The following is an 18,995-nucleotide window of genomic DNA, read 5'->3' as shown; positions in this document are numbered from 1 at the left end:
AGAGTTTATGGATGCAGTGAAATGTCACCACCACTTGCAGTACTGTGGACTCCTTCTGATGTAGCTGTGAGCATTCTGTCCTGAGCTGAAAAAAAATCTGTCTCCAATAAAAGTCAAGCACTTGAGTGGGACTGTTATCTTTAAGAGCAAATAAGCTGTAAGTTCAGCTCTGTGCTTTGCTGTGCCAAGAAAACATTGAACTCTTTCCCAAAGACAGCATATTTGGAACCTAGGAATGTGACAACAGCTTCTTGTTGGGATTTGGCACCCAGTTCATTATGAAAATGCCTTAGTTGGGTTATTTCAATGGCAATTACAATAATTGAGTAATACCTAATTTTGTTTTCTTTTGTGAGACCGCAGTTCAGAAACCCTTTTTTTTCTATGCAGTTGTATCTTGAACAATGTTGGAAATGAGGCAGCTGTTAGTTACAGTTGGGAATTGGGTCTTCAGGTTTTTCTATCCTACTTGTGAGAAACTGTGATATTAATTTGAAAGAAAAATCTCTTCCCTGGTGACATCTGTAATGACTGCACTGCTGAAGCCACTGTCTTTCTTCTGGATTGCTAGTAAAAACGAGCAGAGCTTTGGTATTTTCCATGAGTGAATGGGAAAATCTGAACCACTAAGGAGGATAGTTTGCACGTTGGGAACTTAAGCTGTGAGGAGTCCCTAAGATCCAGAGACAAACTTTCAGTAGATGTTCACTGGAATTATAGCAAGTTACTCAAGCAGAGTCTGCTCCAGTGTGTGTAGTAGATGTCAGATCTCTCCCAACTAGGAACAGTCCTTAGCTTTGTTTTCTAGCTCATAGAACAGAAGGTCTTTGTGAACCAGAGTATGTTGTTACTTCCCTGTATGAGACATGCATGTCCTGGGACATACCCATGGCTGAAACATAGCTTCTTCTGCATAAAGCACGACTGCATTTAGTACATTTATTTGCTTTTATGCAAATACATGCACAGTGAAGTGTTGCAAACCCTGTATTCCTTTCTGAGACATTGGTAGCAGAGAAGAAAATAATGCCTCTGCAAACACTTTCTTTTCTGGTGCAAGTGAGACTATTTTCTCAGAAAAAAGCTGGGAAGGAGTTGGACATATTTCTGCCATTACTCACAGCTCTGTTGAAAACTGTCAGGTGGGTTTACAGGGAAATCTGATCTCTGAACTCAGCCAGCTGTGTTGGCCTTGCTGAGAGTGGGCTGTCCTACAGCTGGACACCCTGGGATTCCCAGATTTTCTTCAGAGGAGGGAGTCCTAAGGGCTCTCAGCTCTGTGGCAGGTAGCCTGCATGTCTTCCCTGGGGCAGAGGTGATTGCTGAGTGGGCTCAGGAGATTCGCTGCTGCTGTAACTTTCAGGGCTGCCAAAGATACTTCTCGCCAGCCTGAAGCATTGAGGGAATCCCAGGCATCCTTTTTGTTGCAACGAAAACGCCTTATGGGTTTTGCCTTGAGCATGATGCTGGTCATTCAGCTGCCCTGCACCCTGTGAGACTCCCCAGAGAGACCCCAAGACCCGTGGCAGCCAGGAGCCCGGTTTTCCATTGTAAAAAAATCCACTGCTCTATTTTGGCTTTTCCTCAGTGTATATTTTAAATCTTTCTGCAGCAAAAACTAAATGCTGACCTAATCTCCTCTCATCTGCCTTGGACTGAAACATTAGAACCTAACCATGGCTAATATTAAATATTATTTAGAGCTGTCCATAGTAAAGTTATCAAACACAGTGAGGCACACATAGACAGTAATAAGTTTGTGGTAAATTCTCAACTGCCAGAGGATAGATAAGAGCATTTAACATGTTCAAATTCTCCAGTGGAGTTAATACCTGAGAGGATTACTGCTGCCTGTTGAATTGTCAGTGTGATTTGTTTCTTCAGGTTGGTATTTCTTAGCAATTTAGCCACTGTACTGAATTGCCAGCTTCCTAATTATTCTGGAAGAGCTGAAAGGGACACGGCACAGAGTACAATCTCTCTTAACTGTTGGACAGAAGGTGATGTTTGTAGGTTATTACAGCTCTTCACTCTCAGCTCTGGTGTGCAGGATTGAGTTCATGGGGAGAAGCAAATAAACTGGTTGCTGTATTCTTCCAGTGGAGCAAATGTGAGAAGTCCAGTTGTTGTTCATTGTAAATACATACACTGTTTAACCATACTTGACAAAAGGATCACTGTTCTTTCCTGTGTCACACTAGCAAGGGTTGTTTCTTCTCACACGCCTTTAAGGAATTGTACAATGTACTTGTACATGCATCCATGCACTAATTAAAAAAATAGAAATCAAAACTTGTCTTTCTTTAGAAAGGAAAATTGTATGACAAAGTTCTGGTGAATTCAGAATCAAGTGGCAGTGTTAAGTTCTTGTTGTTGTCTCTTCTTTGACTTAAACCTTCCTCTTTTCAGCACAAAAAAAAAAGTGGGGGTAGGATTTTCTTAGTAGGCATTCTGCTTTCCATTAACAGCTCAAACTCTACCTGACTTCTAGTTTTTGGTGGAGGTTTTTTTCTTTTTTTAGATTGTGTATTTTGTTTGTTTGTTTTTCTTATACACTTCATCTTTTTACTAGAAATGCTTCAATTACAGCTACATTAAAAACCAAACCCCAACTTGTGAGAAAAACTCCGTGTGATTCAGGGAAACTGCTGTGAGATTGATTTTTTTTTTTTTCCTCCTTCCTCTATATTAAATTTTACTCCATGGTTTGAGAGGTTGAATATAAAACATTTTGATAACCCAGGATTACCCTTGTGTCTGTCCATCTTCCTGAAAAGATAGCCTACATGTATTGAATTGTTTTAGGTAGTGAAACCAAGTAAATAAATATTTTCCTCATAAGAATAAAGAATAACTGATCTCATACTTTTTCCAAGAAGGGAACAGAGCTATTTATTAGCAACTGAAATATGGAATCACTAATTCTATAGGGATATTAGAAAAGATTCTTTTTTTTTTCTTAAGGAAGCTGTTGGGCTTTGAAATCAGTGTTATATATAATAACTAACTTCAAAAATAATGACCTGTGCACTCAATTTGTGTTTTTAGGACTCTGGAGATAACTGTGGGAGGATGATGTTAGAAATAATCAAAGATGTTAGCATTAAATTCAATGGAAGAACAATACTAGGATTTTCTTTCTCGGAAATAAGAGCAACCTAATGTATTGTTCGTAGAATCACAGAATGTTAAGGATTGGAAGAAACTTTAAAGGTCATCTAGTCCCAACTACGCCTGCCATGAGCAGGGACAACTTCCACTAGACCAGGTTGCTCAAAGCCTTGTCCAGCCTGACCTTGAACACTGTCAGAGATGGAGCGTCCATAAGTTCCCTGGGCAACCTGTTCCAGTGTCTAACCACCCTCATAGTAAAGAATTTCTAACTCATATCCAGCCTAAATTTCCCCTCTTTCAGTTTGTACCATGACTCCTTGTCCTATCACTACAGTTCCTAAGCAGGAGTCCCTCTCCAGTTTCCCTGTAGGCCCCCTTCAGGCACTGGAAATTTGCTATGAGGTCTCCATGTAACCTTCTCTCCAGCTGAGCAGCCCCAACTTCCTCAGCCTGTCCCAACAACATTGTTTGAACATTCATAGTACTATATTTGGTTTGTCTTTGTTGTTTGTGCCCCGGCAGTTATTAAGATAGGACAGACAACCTTTGAATGAGGATTTTTTCAATGTATTATCAAATAAAAGATAATTACTGTAGGGAAGTGTTAATTAATATGTACTTTTACAGAATTAATATAGCTTTTGGATAGTTCTGCCCTTTCATCCTAAAAAGATGCAGAATTATACCGAAAGTTTATACGTAGTGTGAACTTTCAGATAAGTAGCATCTTCAAAGACTGAACAGAAGAACCTACATGGAAAAAGAAAAATGCAAGTTACTTTTTGCAGGATTATGAGCAACATCATGAAAACTCCATTTTGCATCTCTTGAACCCACAGACTAATTTTAGAGAATAATAAAAGTCAGATTTTGGCCTCAGTTTTTAAATCTCTCCACTCATATTTGTAGTACTTAAAATAGATCATGGATTCTTTTGGTCATGCTGTGGATCCTGCTGTGATGAAAGTTTGTTTTCAAACTTGGAAATATGCCCACTCACAAGGTTTTTAGTGTAGTAATATTATACAATGGAAGGTAAACATGTCTAATTTCCCTTTGAAAGCAGGAAGAATCCCATTTGATCATAATTTTCAGAATTTGCATCATACCATGTCTTAAGAAAAAAAATTACCAGTACAAAGTCTTTAGCTAAGAAACATTTGTTCAAATATATCAGCTCAGCTGATTGCTGGAATGTCTTGGTGGATTGAAATTTCTTTTTCAGTTTAAAGTAATCAAGGGGTTTTGTTTGCTTTTTGGTTTTGTTTTTCCTGTACTCAACTATTGCTGGTTCTAGTGCAATAGTTACTGAATTCTACAGATTCTGTAGATGATGTGTGCAGTGCTTGAATACAGCAGTATCTTCAATAGGAGTTACGTGTGGACTTAAAACAAGCTCTGCTTATGGACTGTAGGATAATACAGCCTTTGGAGTCACGTGATAAAACATTTTCAATATACTTTTCAGATTTTAGATACTTACATGTTTGTCATTCCTATGATAGCTGTGCATTTCAAAACATACCCTCCTCAGGTACAAAACTTCAATTATGCCTGTTGTGATAAGTAAAAGTTAGAAGAGACAGGGATTTGTCCAAGGGTAATGTAGCTCCTCTGTCACAGGAAGCAACTGAAGCAGTGTCCCAGCTTTTGGCATGTTCTTCCTCTTTAGTCACTTGTGCCTTACTTCATTTTGCCTAGAAAAGAGAAGAAGAGGAAAGACAAAAGGGTGAAGAACAAATCAGGCAGCAGGAAGAAATCCGAGCACAGGAGTTGTATCTGAGCCTGAAGCAAGCTCAGCAGCATAGTCAGCACAGCGACGATGACCAGGAGTGGGAAGAACAGTGTGAGTAAATTACCTTCACGGGATTAATGTGTTTCTGAAAGCAAACAAAAGGAGACTTGTAGGATGGAAAAGTGTTGCCAAAAATCTCTTCTACCTAGGAGCAATACAAAAAGCTGTATTATTTTGGCAGAAATTACCAGCTTAACCTTATAAACAGAAGTTTCATATTTCTTTTTGAAACCGTTTCAATGCCTTACAGAAAATTTTTCTTGTACAGTAACTGAGATCATTAATTTTTTTCTAAAGTACTTAATTAACAGTTTTGGCTTAGTAATAATAATTCAGGAAACAGTTATTTTGACAGCTTGTCCATAGCTATTTCTGAAGAGGTAAAATCTGTCTTCATCTGTATTTTAATTGCTTCCACATGGTAACTAGATGAAGCTATGATATCAGTGCTGAAACTCACTTCAGTACAGTAAATAATACTTAGATTGTTGATCTAAAAAAAAAAAAAATTCTTATGATGATGATCTCACTCTATGGAGGTACTGTTCCTTTTTAGACACCGTAAAATTCTTTATAATGACCATAATTGTGATTAATTTAATTTTTTTAGTGATTTTTAAAACCTTACAAGGAGCAGAACAACTATATTACTGTATATGAATACATTAATACTGTAAATAAGTAAAGGTCCACATTATGAATCAATGATATTTAATAGCTTAAATATTTAATGAAGTGTCTGTCTATCTGTCTATTGTACAGTTGACTTTGGAAGTAGGAAATTTGTTTGCAAGAGGAATTGTACATTTTTTGGGGGGGAGAAGAATATTTTCCATTTCTCACATCTATACCAACTTGATTACTCTGCAGAAAAAGGAAGTGTAATGACTGGAAAGTATTAGCTCCTGTGGGGTTATTGTAGTAATTATATGTAACACAAAAGTTAATCAACTAATAATAAAAATGGAGTTTTAGGGAGCTGATATGTTGTGCAAGAAATACCTCATGGAGTAGAAAAAAATACTGCTGTAGTGTTACTTATTTCCTGACAGGGGTAAAAAAAAAATTTCCAAATATACAATGAGTTTATTTTATGGTTTTAGCCATCACTTCATTAGTTCCTAAGGACTAATTATTGAAGTGCTATTACCTGGAATTGATCTGATAGTGAATAATTCTGCACAACATGAATTAAATCTATGTAAGATACAGTGGTGCCATTTTCCAAACTCATAACAGACTATGCTTTTTTTTGATCAATAAAACCTCTGTATATTACGCTGTCAATAAAAAGAGAAGGTAATTATTTCCCAGAGAATTATCTAAATCTGGGTGTATATATTTATATGGAAAGAAAAACTGTAACTTTCTGTATTTTAGGTATTTAAGAGCAGAATGAGTTGGGGAAAAAGTAGCCCTTTAGTTTTGTAGAAAATTATCATCACCTGGCAACCCAGCATCGAGAGTAGTGCTATGTACTTTGACATTTTTTTGATGGTACATAAGGAAAAAAACCCTACATTTACAATCATGTTGTTAAAAAAAAAAAAAAAAGTAAGTCCAGTCTATCTTTACACTGAAATTGGCAATAAAACAAAATAATATAGACTACTGAAACCAGGAATCTTTCCTTACTATTGCATTAAAGAGGTAACTGAGGATTTAAACTGTTGCTTCCGTTTTCTCAAGGAATGTTCTTTGTATAGAGACAGACATCATTAATGCAATAGAGGAATTATGGGAGAAGACAGAGAGAAAAAGGAATAAGCTATGTAAGATTTTGGCATTTTTGATCTGTCAAAACACTTGTGACTGCACCTCCTGGTGGGTACAGCCTGGCACCAGTGCTCCTTTCGTGTGTAAGCTTTGAGGCATTCTGGGGGCTCTGAAGGAATTGTATCACCTTCAGCCTGTGTGCCTTGATACCTGCAGACCTGTCTGCTTGTCCTAAAGGTGACCAAGGACAGCTCCCATGATTTCAAGCTGTGGAGCCTGGTCAGCAATAGTAGTGCTGCCGTGGGGAACAACAGCTCAGCACCTTCTGTGGTGGCACCAGAGCTGGGCTTTGCAGCCTGCCATAAATGCTGTGCTGCCAGAGTTTATGCTGTTATCAGTAATTGATTTAGCATTAAACTAACTGCAGACTAATGACTAGAGTGTATCACATCCTTGTTTATCCTCTTATGCTTATCTCAGTGTCTCAATTTATCCCAGTTGGTTTGAGGGCTTAGAACTGTGCTCCATTAGCAAATGGGTGTGACAACTGAAGATATGAAGATGCAGTGTTCAGTGCCTTATCTCACACCAGTTCCTGGCTGGTTTAAACCATGCTATCAGACTTTGCATTAAGCTTCCTCAGCAATATTAACACCTTTCATTTCCTTAACTTTACTGCACAAGCTAGAATGTCCAGCAGACAGGCAGTAGCAAATATCTGGAAACGGGGGCATTGGAAATTGTTATGGAATTAATTAGTACCTCAGGTTCACCAGATTTCTCAGTTTTTATTTCAGTTCCAGAGGGTTTTTTTTTTTTATTGTAATCCTTCCATTTTGTCCACAAGTACCTGTGGAACACCAAGAAACAACTTATTGAAGTTAGGTAAAGCTATCCGATAGTCATCTTTTTTAAGCAATAAATAAATGCATGACTGCATAAGAGGATTACAAGCAGGTGTAATATTTACATCTTCTGCCTCTACACTCTTGCAGTGGAAACCATATTGCTCATTAGGAACAGGGCCAGGCACCTTTGGATCTTACCTCCTTGAAGTCAGCCCTTTATGTTCAACAGTGCTGGGGGTCAGTACTGCAGAGGAGCAGTAGTGCTTGAGCAGCTATTGTGGAGAGCAAATGCAGCAATGATATTGATGACACCACTAACTTATTTAGTAGATGGAATTTAGAATGTGATGAGGATTCATCACTCCTCATCACATTATCCCTCAGCTGTTTATTGCCAAGGCAATAAGCAAAGTGTTGCTAATATTAGTTTCTGTTGTTTGGTTCAGTTTGCTTCTGCTGTTTGCCAGATAACAATAAAGGCCCATGGAACTGCTGTGTTAATTGAAATACATAATTTTAGTGCTTTTCAGTAGGGTAACTGACAAATGTAGAATAACTTAAGAAATCAGTACTAAAGGGGAAATATGATGCAAGAGCAATCATAGACTTTGATTTCATATAATAAATATATATTGGGTTATTTTAGAGGGCAGTTGTGAGTTAATAAGTAGAACAAGTATATTGGTTGGCAAATGAGAATAATGAAAAAGATTGATTCAGAGTGTCCACTGTTCAAAGCTCTTATTCTTTGAGACTGAGAAGTGAGAACTAAGGCTAAGCTTTGATAGAGGGGGGTGCATATTCTTATTAGTTTTGGACCTTTCTGTGGGCTGTTAAATTTTTTAGGTTTCTAGGGTGTTTAAATGTGACCTCTCTCTGTGAAAGCAGAAAAAGAATCTGCAAAACATAACAGAAAAAAGCTGTAGCATGAATATTCATCCGATTGGATGTTGCAAAAAGCATTCTGTTAGTACAGTTACAAACCCCTGCAAACTGCACCAAGCAGTGAAGTGCTCAGATACCATCTGACCAGCTTTACTCATCTGCAGACAAAAATTATTCCAGTAAAAATGTAAACATAGATGAGTGAGTTGATCTATTCTTATGACTTTCCCCAAGCACCCACTTTTGGTCTCTGTTGGAAGTAGAATACCAGGCTGACTCATTATAGCTTCTTTTATATTTTTATGTTCTTCTACAAATGTGTCTATGAATTTATTTTTTTGTCTGGCTTTTAAAGGAATTCATTTGGTCTTTATCTTCCACAGAAATTTAAGTGAGTGAGTTTACTGGCAGGAGCATTTGACAAAATGCTGAATTTTGAAGTAAGTAGTCCCCAGTTCAGCTATACATTAGCTAAGCAAGTGCTTAACATAAAGTATGTACCCTCTGAACTTCAATAGGTCTCAGAGTGCATTGTTGAATAGGAATGGGATTATTCAAATGCTTTCAGATAAAAGATTGCTGAACTGGAGCCATATTGCAGAGTATTTGTGCGAAGTTATTTTCCAATTAGGAAAGGCAAAAAAACACTTTGTGATTTGTCTGTGCACTCAGAAAATCTGAAGATTGGATTTTATCTATTAAGTAGTCATTTTGAATTGCTCATAAACAAGCTTCCAAGAATTGTTAACAAGGGTGTAAAGTCAAAACAAAATAATTTAAAAATTAGGATGTATAATCATAGCACATGTTGTTTTCTGCTTTCACATATCTCTGACTGTAACTGATAGCTCTTCAAAAGCACAAAATAGATTACAGAAAATAGAGAGTTCCTAGTCTTTCACAAATTATGTGATCAAGTTCAGCTGCAGTGTACCATGAATTAATCCTCATCTATATCAAAAGATTTGGTATTAGAACTTTACCAGGGCTGCTAATAGGGATTTACCAATCCAAAGCAAAAATTTAGAAGGCAATTTTGCATTTTCTCTCAAAAGACAGCTTAGGTTAGCATAGAGGAATAATGGATTTCCACAAACACTTCAGGGAAAACGAGGCAATTGCCACCTCTAGGATTGTAAGAGCTGTTGCACACACCATTTGTGGTTTGTTCTCTGCTGTTGAGAGTATGTTCACACTGCAGATCACATAGACATGTCTGAGCTGGCTTTAAACTATTCATTTCTAGTAATAATAACTGTCTTGGATATATTTGTTAGCTTTCCAGGAGGGTTAGGTAACCCATTTTTGGCCTGCTCTACTGAGGCTACAGTCATATTGACACCTAACCTGTATGAGCAGCTCAGGCATTTCTACAGAAACTGCAGTTCCAGCAGGGCAGAAGTGTGCTTCATTTTGCAAGTGCTGAAGGAAAGGTTTCCTGTTATTGGTATCACCAGCAGTGGAAGAGAAAACTAGTGTTGGAGCTGGTCTTACAGGGCCTGGCTGAACTGCAGATTTCCTGTGAGCTTAACAAATTCCTGGTTTCCCTGTCTTGTCAGTCCTTCCATTATTCTGTAACATAAAAGGAAGATTAGGTATATGTAAATTATTATTGATGTAATTCTTGATGCTAGATATATGGACCTGGGGTGATGATTCAGAGAGTGTAAGATTTTTTTCACATATCTAATCTCCCTAGTGAAAATATTGACTATTGAATTTAGTGTTTTGCACAGGGGTCATGCCAAAAATACGTTTGCTGTAAAAGGACAGCCGGTGGAGAACAATAACCTCTTCCTATTTGAGGGAGCCCTAGAAGTCCTGACTACTTTTGCTTTCTTATTGTGAGAAAGGCTATGATGTCTCTGAAAATACAAGTAATGCAGATTTTTGGCTTTTTCTATCTTAAAATATTTGTGCTAGACTAGATCCAGACATAAAGTTCTTATTCCTAGTGAGATGGTTCAGAGCCAAAGAGAAAAATATGAATATTCACAAAATTCTATTGTAAGAAAAATCTGCTGCAGAAATAGATCAGATTTACCTTCAGACTTTGAGTGACATTCTCAAGATAGAGAAATTTGTGGGAAGTGTCAGTATGGGAGGATGGTTCATGTGGCACACATTGCTTTGTCTGGAATGTAGTGATAAACCTTTTTGTAGGTTCCTGACTGCAATGGCTTTATCCACGGTACTATTTCCAGTCACCAAAACCAGTTATTTGTGCCAGTGACTCTGATTATTTACCTGAAAAGTCCTTTGACAAGTCAGACTTTTAGAAGTAACTTAGGATAACATAGCAAAGCAGGTCCACAGTAGAAGCTGTACTGAACAACTTCGAAAGATAGGGGAAAGAGGGATGTTTCAGGGAATAACTGTAAGGAATGGGAGAGGGAGAAAGTCAGGACTCCAGTAATGAGAAAAAAATGGATTGAGAGACCCTATGCATCCCTATGGTCAATGATAGAATTCTTCAGATACCTCACCTGGGAAATTTCAATAAAAATTCTTCTTAATGTGAAAGAGATGACTATATACATATATAGATATAAATCTAAAAATCTACATACAGCCTTCCCTACCCTGTATATACAGACACATACCCACAAACACATATACACGTGTATGGGTATGTTGATAAATGCAAATACATACATTCAAAAGGTTTCCTGAAAGTTGAAATGTCGATATTTAACTGTTGCAAACTGTGCTACCTCTCCCTGTAGTTTTGTGATAAGAAGCTCTACAGTTTGGGAAAATGTAACCTGGTCACCAGCCTCTGATGGTACAGATTTATTAACGAGCAAAAACTGAGCAGGAATGTCTGTTGAAAGGAGTGTTTATTACTGAGGAAAGTGAGCCATGAAGGTAGCTTGCTTTTTTCATTGCCAGGCAGCCTGTACATCAGTAGAAAAGAATCCCAGAAATCTCCAGGCAGTCTGCCCTCAATCTGTGTATTGTGATTGTGGCAATGACTGGTTTCTAAATGCTTTGCCAAGCTGCATTGCACTCATCTTCCTTGCAGTCTCTCCTTGTGCTGCAAACACAAAGTTCATATTTAAAGTGGCCATTACTGAGTGGCTTTACAAAGGATAAATCAAAGAAATGTTGTAACTAATATACTTGAGCCATTGAAGTAGCATATTTAAGTGACATTATCTACCCTTAAAAATAATGACCTGTGAGATAAATAGTGAAGTCTGTTACTCATGTTTTCTGTGCTGTACATTTGTTTGTTACTTTGTTTATCTAAAACTACAGGGTATGTAAAGTGAAACTGAAATCCTGCCAGTTGTATACATATGAAGCCCCTATGACTCATTTATTATACTATCTTGATGAGCTTTCAGTCCTGTATATCTTTCTACTTATGATATTATATAAATCTAAGCTTAAAGGTCCTTTCTCTTTCCCTTGTTTGCCCACAATGTTTTATTTAATTTCATTTGGCTTTGAGTGCTTTTATTGCTTGATTCCATTAAACCTTCTCATAATTTGGACAAATCAATTTATATTTCTGTTTGCTTTAAATTGGGAGTGTAACTCAGAGGGTTGCAAACAGCCTAATGAAATGCAACTGTGTGGTGTTATGTCATGCATTCCTAGTCACAGGTACAGTCACAGTGGAGCAAGAAATAGTGTGTACACTTTATGAACTGGGTATGATCTAAGCCAGGATAGTCATGGCAGGATTGCTAATTACTACTGGAGGCAATAGCTAACTTCTTTAATATTTGCTTCACTGGATGTTAAGGGTTTGTTTTGCACTGGAAAAATTTGCCTGCCTGCAGTTATTTGTGACTCAAAAAATCATCCAAATGGGGCTTGAGGCACCAGAAAAGTGCTGATACATGATGAATATTTGCAGTACAATTCTTGGTGCATTTAAGTTATACCATTTCAAAGACAGGATTGTTAGTACATTAGTTTTAAAATGAAGAAACTTTAGTAAAAGATGCCTGACCTGCAGTGGCCAGAGCAGCACTCTCATTTCAGGTTACAGAAATGGGTAACTCCCTGGTCAATACCATTGTTAAGTGTGTCATAAATCTTCCAATAGAGATTCTGGTTCTTTATATACAATTTTAGAGACTCAAGTGTGAGACAACCCCGTCCATAGTATCAGCATGCCCTTTCCAATAGTTACTAATTTATCCATTGTTACTGAAACCATTTTTAGACTGAAATTTTCAAGTTGGAACTTCTGTGACTACAAGTACTGTGACAAAGATAGCATATGCTTTTCAGAAAGAAAACAACAACGACAAAAAATGCAAACTACATGTTAGTTTTAATAATTGTAAATTTTGGGAGTAGCTTCTTCAATTCTAGTTATGTTCATAGAGGCAAAAAATTCTGTTAAACTTAACTTTAAGCAGCAATTAAAATCCTTTCTTGAAACATAGGACTTGATGCATTGCCAATGGAAAAGATGTCCTGAAGCAGAATTTCTCTTTTTACAGCCAAAGCAAGGTCAGATGTAATCACAGTATGTTAGAGGCTCAGTTATTGCCAGTACTGATCAAATTATTGATATCTTGAGTCTGGCAGGCTTCTTCTAGTGGTGGAGCTGTATTTGAAGCACGAGGAATGTCATCCAGCCTTTGGTAATGCGTTGTAATTTATACACCCTTAAAATGAGGTCACACAGGAATAAAGGTAGGAAGTTGTTCTGTAAGGAAAGGAGTAAATGGCTGTTTGTATTTCTAAAGTCTCTCCTCCCCAACCTTCCCGTTCACCCCACCCAGTGCGCCGCTCCAAGGCCGCAGACGAGGAGAGAAGCCACAAAGCGCGCAGGGCGCGGGATGAGTATCGACGGCAATCCCTGCGCGCCATCCAGAAGGGAAGAGTGGCTGGCCTGAGTAACTTGTTCCAGGGGACGAGCCTCAGCAATGACCAGGAGATAAAACTGAACAACAATAGTTCAAGTCCTTTGCTGTCTTTCTCTGCAGCGTCCAGGTTGGTTTGTACAGGAGTGACTTTGAAGCAGTTTTCTGTTGAATGGCTCCCTCTCCAGTTCCCATCATCTCAACGAGCTGTTCTTCAGTTGCTGGGAATTCTCAGTCTTGCTCTTTCACTATGACCAGAAAAAGAATGTTTAAAGAAAAACAAAACTAGGTTTAATGTGAACTAAATGCCATTTGTTTTTCAGACACATTCCTTAGAATTCACACAAAGAGAGCTGAGTCCTTGAAACGTCAGTATTAGATCAGTATGTGAGGTTGTGGCACAGAGAAATCAAATAGACAAATTCTTAGTCAAGTCTTAAGCCTCAAGCCTAAAATTGCCTGCTACTTAACAGCTCTGTTTTACAGAGAGCTGTCCAAAGTTTCAGGAGGTTTTAGGTTTTTGGGTTTTTTTTCCGGCCAAATCCAGTGTCTTTTTTATTTATTAATCTTTCATATGACTATTTAGGGAGCACCAGAAATTGCAGAAGAGGAAAAGAATCCAAACTGGCAGATGACTACTAGGAAGCTGACTAATCACTTGTCTCTTTTACTGGTTATTTCTTATACCATTAATTTGGCTTCGTGTGGGGATAAAGGCAATGTGAGCACTGACAGGATGGTAACATTAAATTCTAAAGAAACAACAGATATCCAAGCTCAGAAAGGAGAGAGTCCTATTACATTCTTTTTCCTTCCCAGTCAGTGTATCACCACAGATATCCCATTGTTTGGAAATGTGTTCTGCTTTGATAAGTTCTTTTCCCTACTGTATTGAGATATAGAAACTGTTCCATAACAGCAACCAAAACTCCCAGTTTGAGGAGGAATCACAATTTCATTCTGAGAGAGCAGGTTCTTTAAAGTTACCATCAAATCAATTTGTCAGAGGAGGTCTCTCATTATTTTCCCAAACCGCTTAAATTCTCCTTCAAACTGAAGTAGTAAAAACACCAGTAAAATGGCAGATTTTGAGAAAAGACAGTCCATTACTTTGACTGAAGTTCTGAGCTCTACCATGAAGTTATTTACTATAGAATTGGGTGGTGCTAGATATGATCCTTTTCAAAAAGGACCCGAAAAAAAGCTGAAAAGTATTCCGATCATTATCCAGCTCATATTCAGTAATATTTATCTGTTTCTAAGCTATGTTTATACTGCAAAAATGAGGCAGTAATTATTTTTTCTTATCTCTTAAGACTTCTCATTGTCTGGCCATTACTTGATTGTGAAGGTGTCAAGAAACATAAAAGTTGCTTTTAACAAATGCTTCAATAATGAATATATATAAATGTGTATAATTCAACTCACAGTTTACACAGGTATGGAAAGGCAGGAGCAGATGTGAATCTAAGATTTTACTTTGCCAGTGACCTGGGAGATCAAGGAGGAGATGCACACTAAGTTGTTATTTACCACAGCTATGAGACAGGTTTTTTTTTCCTCAAGAGGATGTAGGTTCAGTGTTACATCTCTAAGTTTTTCAACATGAAGTGTTGCTCCTGTAATTTTTTACCTTGCCTTGCCATTTCTTTTAAAAACCACATGAAAATAGTATTCTTTTATTTTTACATGAGATCTCTCTCTCTTATTTCTGTATAGCTATATAGAAAAACATGTGAATTTTTTCCTGCTGTCTTTTTTACTTTGCTGAGTATTCTCCTCTTGATGAAACTCTTTGGCCTGCTTGTTCACTTTTATCTTTTTGCCTACTGTGGGGTTTTTATTTTTACTTCTGGGGTTGTAGTTCTTTCTTCCTGCCCCTGTTGAACAAGCTGGAGCACAGAAGCTGTACAGAAACGGACACAGTAATTTTGAGATTTAGCCTAGGGCAGGAAAAATTATGGACGTGACAAGCTGTTCAAAACTTAACTGAACTAGAGAGAAATGAGTTAAGGAACAAGAATGGACTGTAGAGCCCCCTAATTCAAGGGATTTTTGTCTTTCTTTATATAATGTATTGAAAAATGAGATATAAGAAACGTGTTGTTTGGTTTTTTCTTTTTTTCAGTGTGTGTCTATAACTGAATTCTCACTTTTCCCCCTCACTTATGGTTGTATCTTCAAATTTTACAATGAATATTGGTCAGATCTGCTGACATGCATTCATGTAATTCAGCAATAATTGTTATGTTCACTGTAATAGTTCTACAGAACCAAACACTAAATTAAGTAACAGCAAGATAAACTGAAAGGAGGACTCAGCTGCATATCACCATGCTTGAATTTGATATGGTATACCTTACACCTTATTTGTGGTAGTTGGTGGATCTTCCACATATTTTACCTGATTTGCCTCCTACTACATAAAATGCACCGAAAGGGTAATGCATAGAAAGAGTAAGGGAGGCTTTCAAGTAGAGAATGCAAAGGGAATATAAGGATTTAAACAAGAGATTCCCTCTCTTGTCCTTAGTAATTTGGAGACACAATGTATTATAGGAGTATACTCCAAGTAAAAAAATAAGATTCGCACGTCAGTGTTTATCTTGGAATAAAAATGAGGTAGAAAAGAAAAACTGACTGAAACGTCCATTGCATCTTTTGTGATAAATTGGTTTTCAGTTTAAGTTAAGTTTAAGTGCTTAAAAAATGTCTAAACTTCCACTGCAAATGTAAAAACCACAATATTGTTGTTTCCATAGAAGCCCCAAATACTTTTACTAGATTTTAAAAAGGTTAAAGTTGTTCAGTGAGTTATACTGAACGGAAGTTATAATGGCCATTTTGAAGCTGTATGTTTTGTAAGTATGTAGAAAAAAAAAAAAAGGTTAAAATTTATATTGTCTCTTGTTCTCATGCACTGCTAGTTCTCTGTCTCTCAATGCAGTAACATCTGGGAGCGTCCGTCCCGACCCTTCTCCCGAGATGTCATCATCCGCTGGTTCAAAGAAGAGCAGATCCCTCGCCGTGCTGGATTTGAGAGGAACACCAACAGGATTGCTCAGTGGTTTCACGGTAATACACTCCTTCTTTATTTCTGGTATAACAAAGCTGTGAGCATATACTCCAGAAATAAATGTTTCCAGCTTTCATCCCAAAAAAGAAAGTCTACTGACATTGTGAAACTGAGTGCCTGCTAAAACAAGATTTTTGCATCTTTCCTATTAATAGCTCATGATTTTCCTGTTTTATTTTTTCTGATTAAGCAGACTAATTTGGGACTCATATCACCAGAGTTTTTTTGAGGAATATTTTGGCCAAAATATAGTTGCTGTAAAATAGTAAGCCAAGCAGGAGTAGTGAGACCAAGATAGGGTGAGACTCCAAAATAAACTGGCAAATAGTGTAGTGGTACAGTAGCTGGATGACTGACATTCAGGTTTTTAACTTATCTGATTTGCAAGAAGGACTTGAACTCATGTATGTTTAATCCCTTGTACTTCATAAACTTGGGCAGCATTTTTTATTTCTTGCTTCCTTTTGTAACAAAAATTATTGAATTTATTTTCTCAAAAATAATTGAGAGTGTGTGATTTTAGACAGTTTTCATGAAATGGGAAAAAAACCTCTGTGCAGGTCCATAATTTGCTGAGTCTGATTGAGTTCCTATCTCTGAGACTTTTGCTCTGTATAGAATTTGCCATCCAGCTAAATCTTTGATATCAAATTCACAGGTAGGAGATTTTATTTTCATAAGTATTAGCAATGATCTTTATACTCATTATTCTTAGATATAAAAAAAAATAATTCTGTCTTAATTGAGAAACTAGAACAACTTTAGAGTTTAATCTCAATTTTTCTTTTTCATTGCTGCTTTTGGTCTGATATAGCTTTGCTCAAAGCACTAAGCTGACCCTGATCTGATTCATGATTCTCTAAGCCTAAGATGAAGATGTGTGGGCATTCTAAACTGAACCAGACAAGGAAGATTTCTAAACAAGTTTAGTGTTTTATATATTTCAGATTGTTTTTTATGATACACAAATCCTTCTGTGTTAAAAGACATCAACAAGCTGCTGTTTTCATTGGTTTAATTAGTCAAAGACACTGGAGTCAGTCATGTATAGCTTGTAAATGCTACATACTTCCATTTTTATGAACAATGATGCAGACACAGTTGTTTGTTTTCTCACAGAAGACATTTGGTGTGGTTGCTTTCTGAGACACAAACTCATTAAAATTTCATTAGTGGACTTTTTTCAAAAGTACTTTCAAACATGATCTTTCTGTGTGGTCCAATGGTAAATGTTTTCCCTGCATGTGGGAAGTTGACATCCATATAAATTGCTGTGAGCAGTTATGAACATAATTCACACCTTAGGAAGGTATCTGGGCTTGAGTTAATGTGTGTACAGTCTTCCTACTAATTTCAGTGGCTTCTGGATTAGTCTGTTAATCACTGCAAGAACTGAGGCGTTTGTGATTATTCTTTAGTTTCTCAGACTGTGCTGTTCATGTCTTAAGAAGCTGTGACTATGCAATTACATTTATAAAAGTGAGCAAAGTACCTTGTTTCTCCTCCCGCTCAAGGAGCCTGACAGAGCACTGGTGCACTCCCAGCCTAAAGCTCAGTGGGTTTATTTGCAGGGATCCACGAGTGCTGCTTTGGTACCTGTTTGCTGGGTTAGTCATTTTGGCTTCCGTCAGGCTCATTGTAACCTTAGTGAGCAATGCAGCTGCCTTCTAACTCTTGTGCAGTGGTGGAATCCAAACATCAGGTTCTTACAGGTCCACTGGTCCGTGTTTGGCAGTGTTATGTAGTGTCTGTTGCATTTTGTAATGTAGACAAACTTTGAGGGAAAACAAACAAAAGCATTGGAACAAAATTTTAGGAAGTATGAACATATGAACTCTTTTTCCTGAAAAAACCCTTATTCTTTTCATTGAATTGGCCTCCAATTTGAGGGCGGGGGGAGATAGGGCGAAGAAGGCAACCAGAACCCTTTTGATCCCAACAAGAATAATTTTTCTATTTCTTGTTTACTTCTTATTAGAATTAAGCTTTTGATTTCTATTGTATAGACCTATTTGGGATCTTCCGTGTGTTATTTTGTATTATATTTAGGGAAATTATATATGATTTTTTATTATTCTTTTGTATTAAAAAAATACGGTGGAATGTATCTGACTTGTATGAGATATTGGCCATACAAACAAAAGCCATTCTGCAAAGCTAAGAATTATGACTGACAGCTTGAGCCACTGGGGCAACAATAAAATCATCATTTGGATAGGTGGATGTTTCTGTGGGAAGAACTGCTGCCTAATATTCGGTGTTGTCTAGTGTTGTGCTGACAGATTCTTAAAACCTCAAGCATTTCTCAAAAAAGGTATAATCAGGTCCTTCACGTCCTTGAACAATTTCTGTATTTTCTTACATCCCAATTTTGGACAACAAAATGGGAGCTTAATATTCTGCCTCACATTAAGGGCTTTTTAAGTGCAATGCACTAAGAGAGCTATTACACAATACCAAAAAACTAGATACTAGTTTCTTACAGAATTACATGTTTTTTCTGGGGTCAATAGACCTTGGCTTACCTGCTTTGACTATCAGGTTGTTCAGATTTTTAGCTAAATTTAAGCATTAGCAAATTCACTATCTTCAAATTGAACTATGGACATATAATATTTACTAGTTATACAGAGATTAAAGCCTTGAGGCAGAATGTGTTCAGCTAAAATAATGGAGTCCAAGTAGTAATGCAAAAATGTCTTTATCCTTATATATTTGTCATGCTTTCCACT

General features: G+C 37.2%; 1 protein-coding gene across 3 annotated transcripts in view; it reads left to right on the top strand.

Annotated features, from left to right (window-relative positions):
- Positions 1-18,995, top strand: part of SH2D4B (SH2 domain containing 4B) — a 62,056-nt gene that overhangs the window by 19,038 nt on the left and 24,023 nt on the right. For all 3 annotated transcript variants that reach the window (XM_064662524.1, XM_064662526.1, XM_064662525.1), the window contains exons 4-6: positions 4,816-4,960; positions 13,107-13,317; positions 16,135-16,262. In XM_064662524.1, coding sequence (XP_064518594.1) covers positions 4,816-4,960; positions 13,107-13,317; positions 16,135-16,262 — 484 coding nt within the window. The remainder of the gene's footprint in view (positions 1-4,815; positions 4,961-13,106; positions 13,318-16,134; positions 16,263-18,995) is intronic.

Source organism: Pseudopipra pipra, chromosome 8, assembly GCF_036250125.1.
Source record: "Pseudopipra pipra isolate bDixPip1 chromosome 8, bDixPip1.hap1, whole genome shotgun sequence".
Taxonomy (NCBI): Eukaryota; Metazoa; Chordata; class Aves; order Passeriformes; family Pipridae; genus Pseudopipra; species Pseudopipra pipra.
The sequence above is the reverse complement of the archived record's forward strand: the minus strand, read 5'-3'. Positions and strand labels throughout refer to the sequence as shown.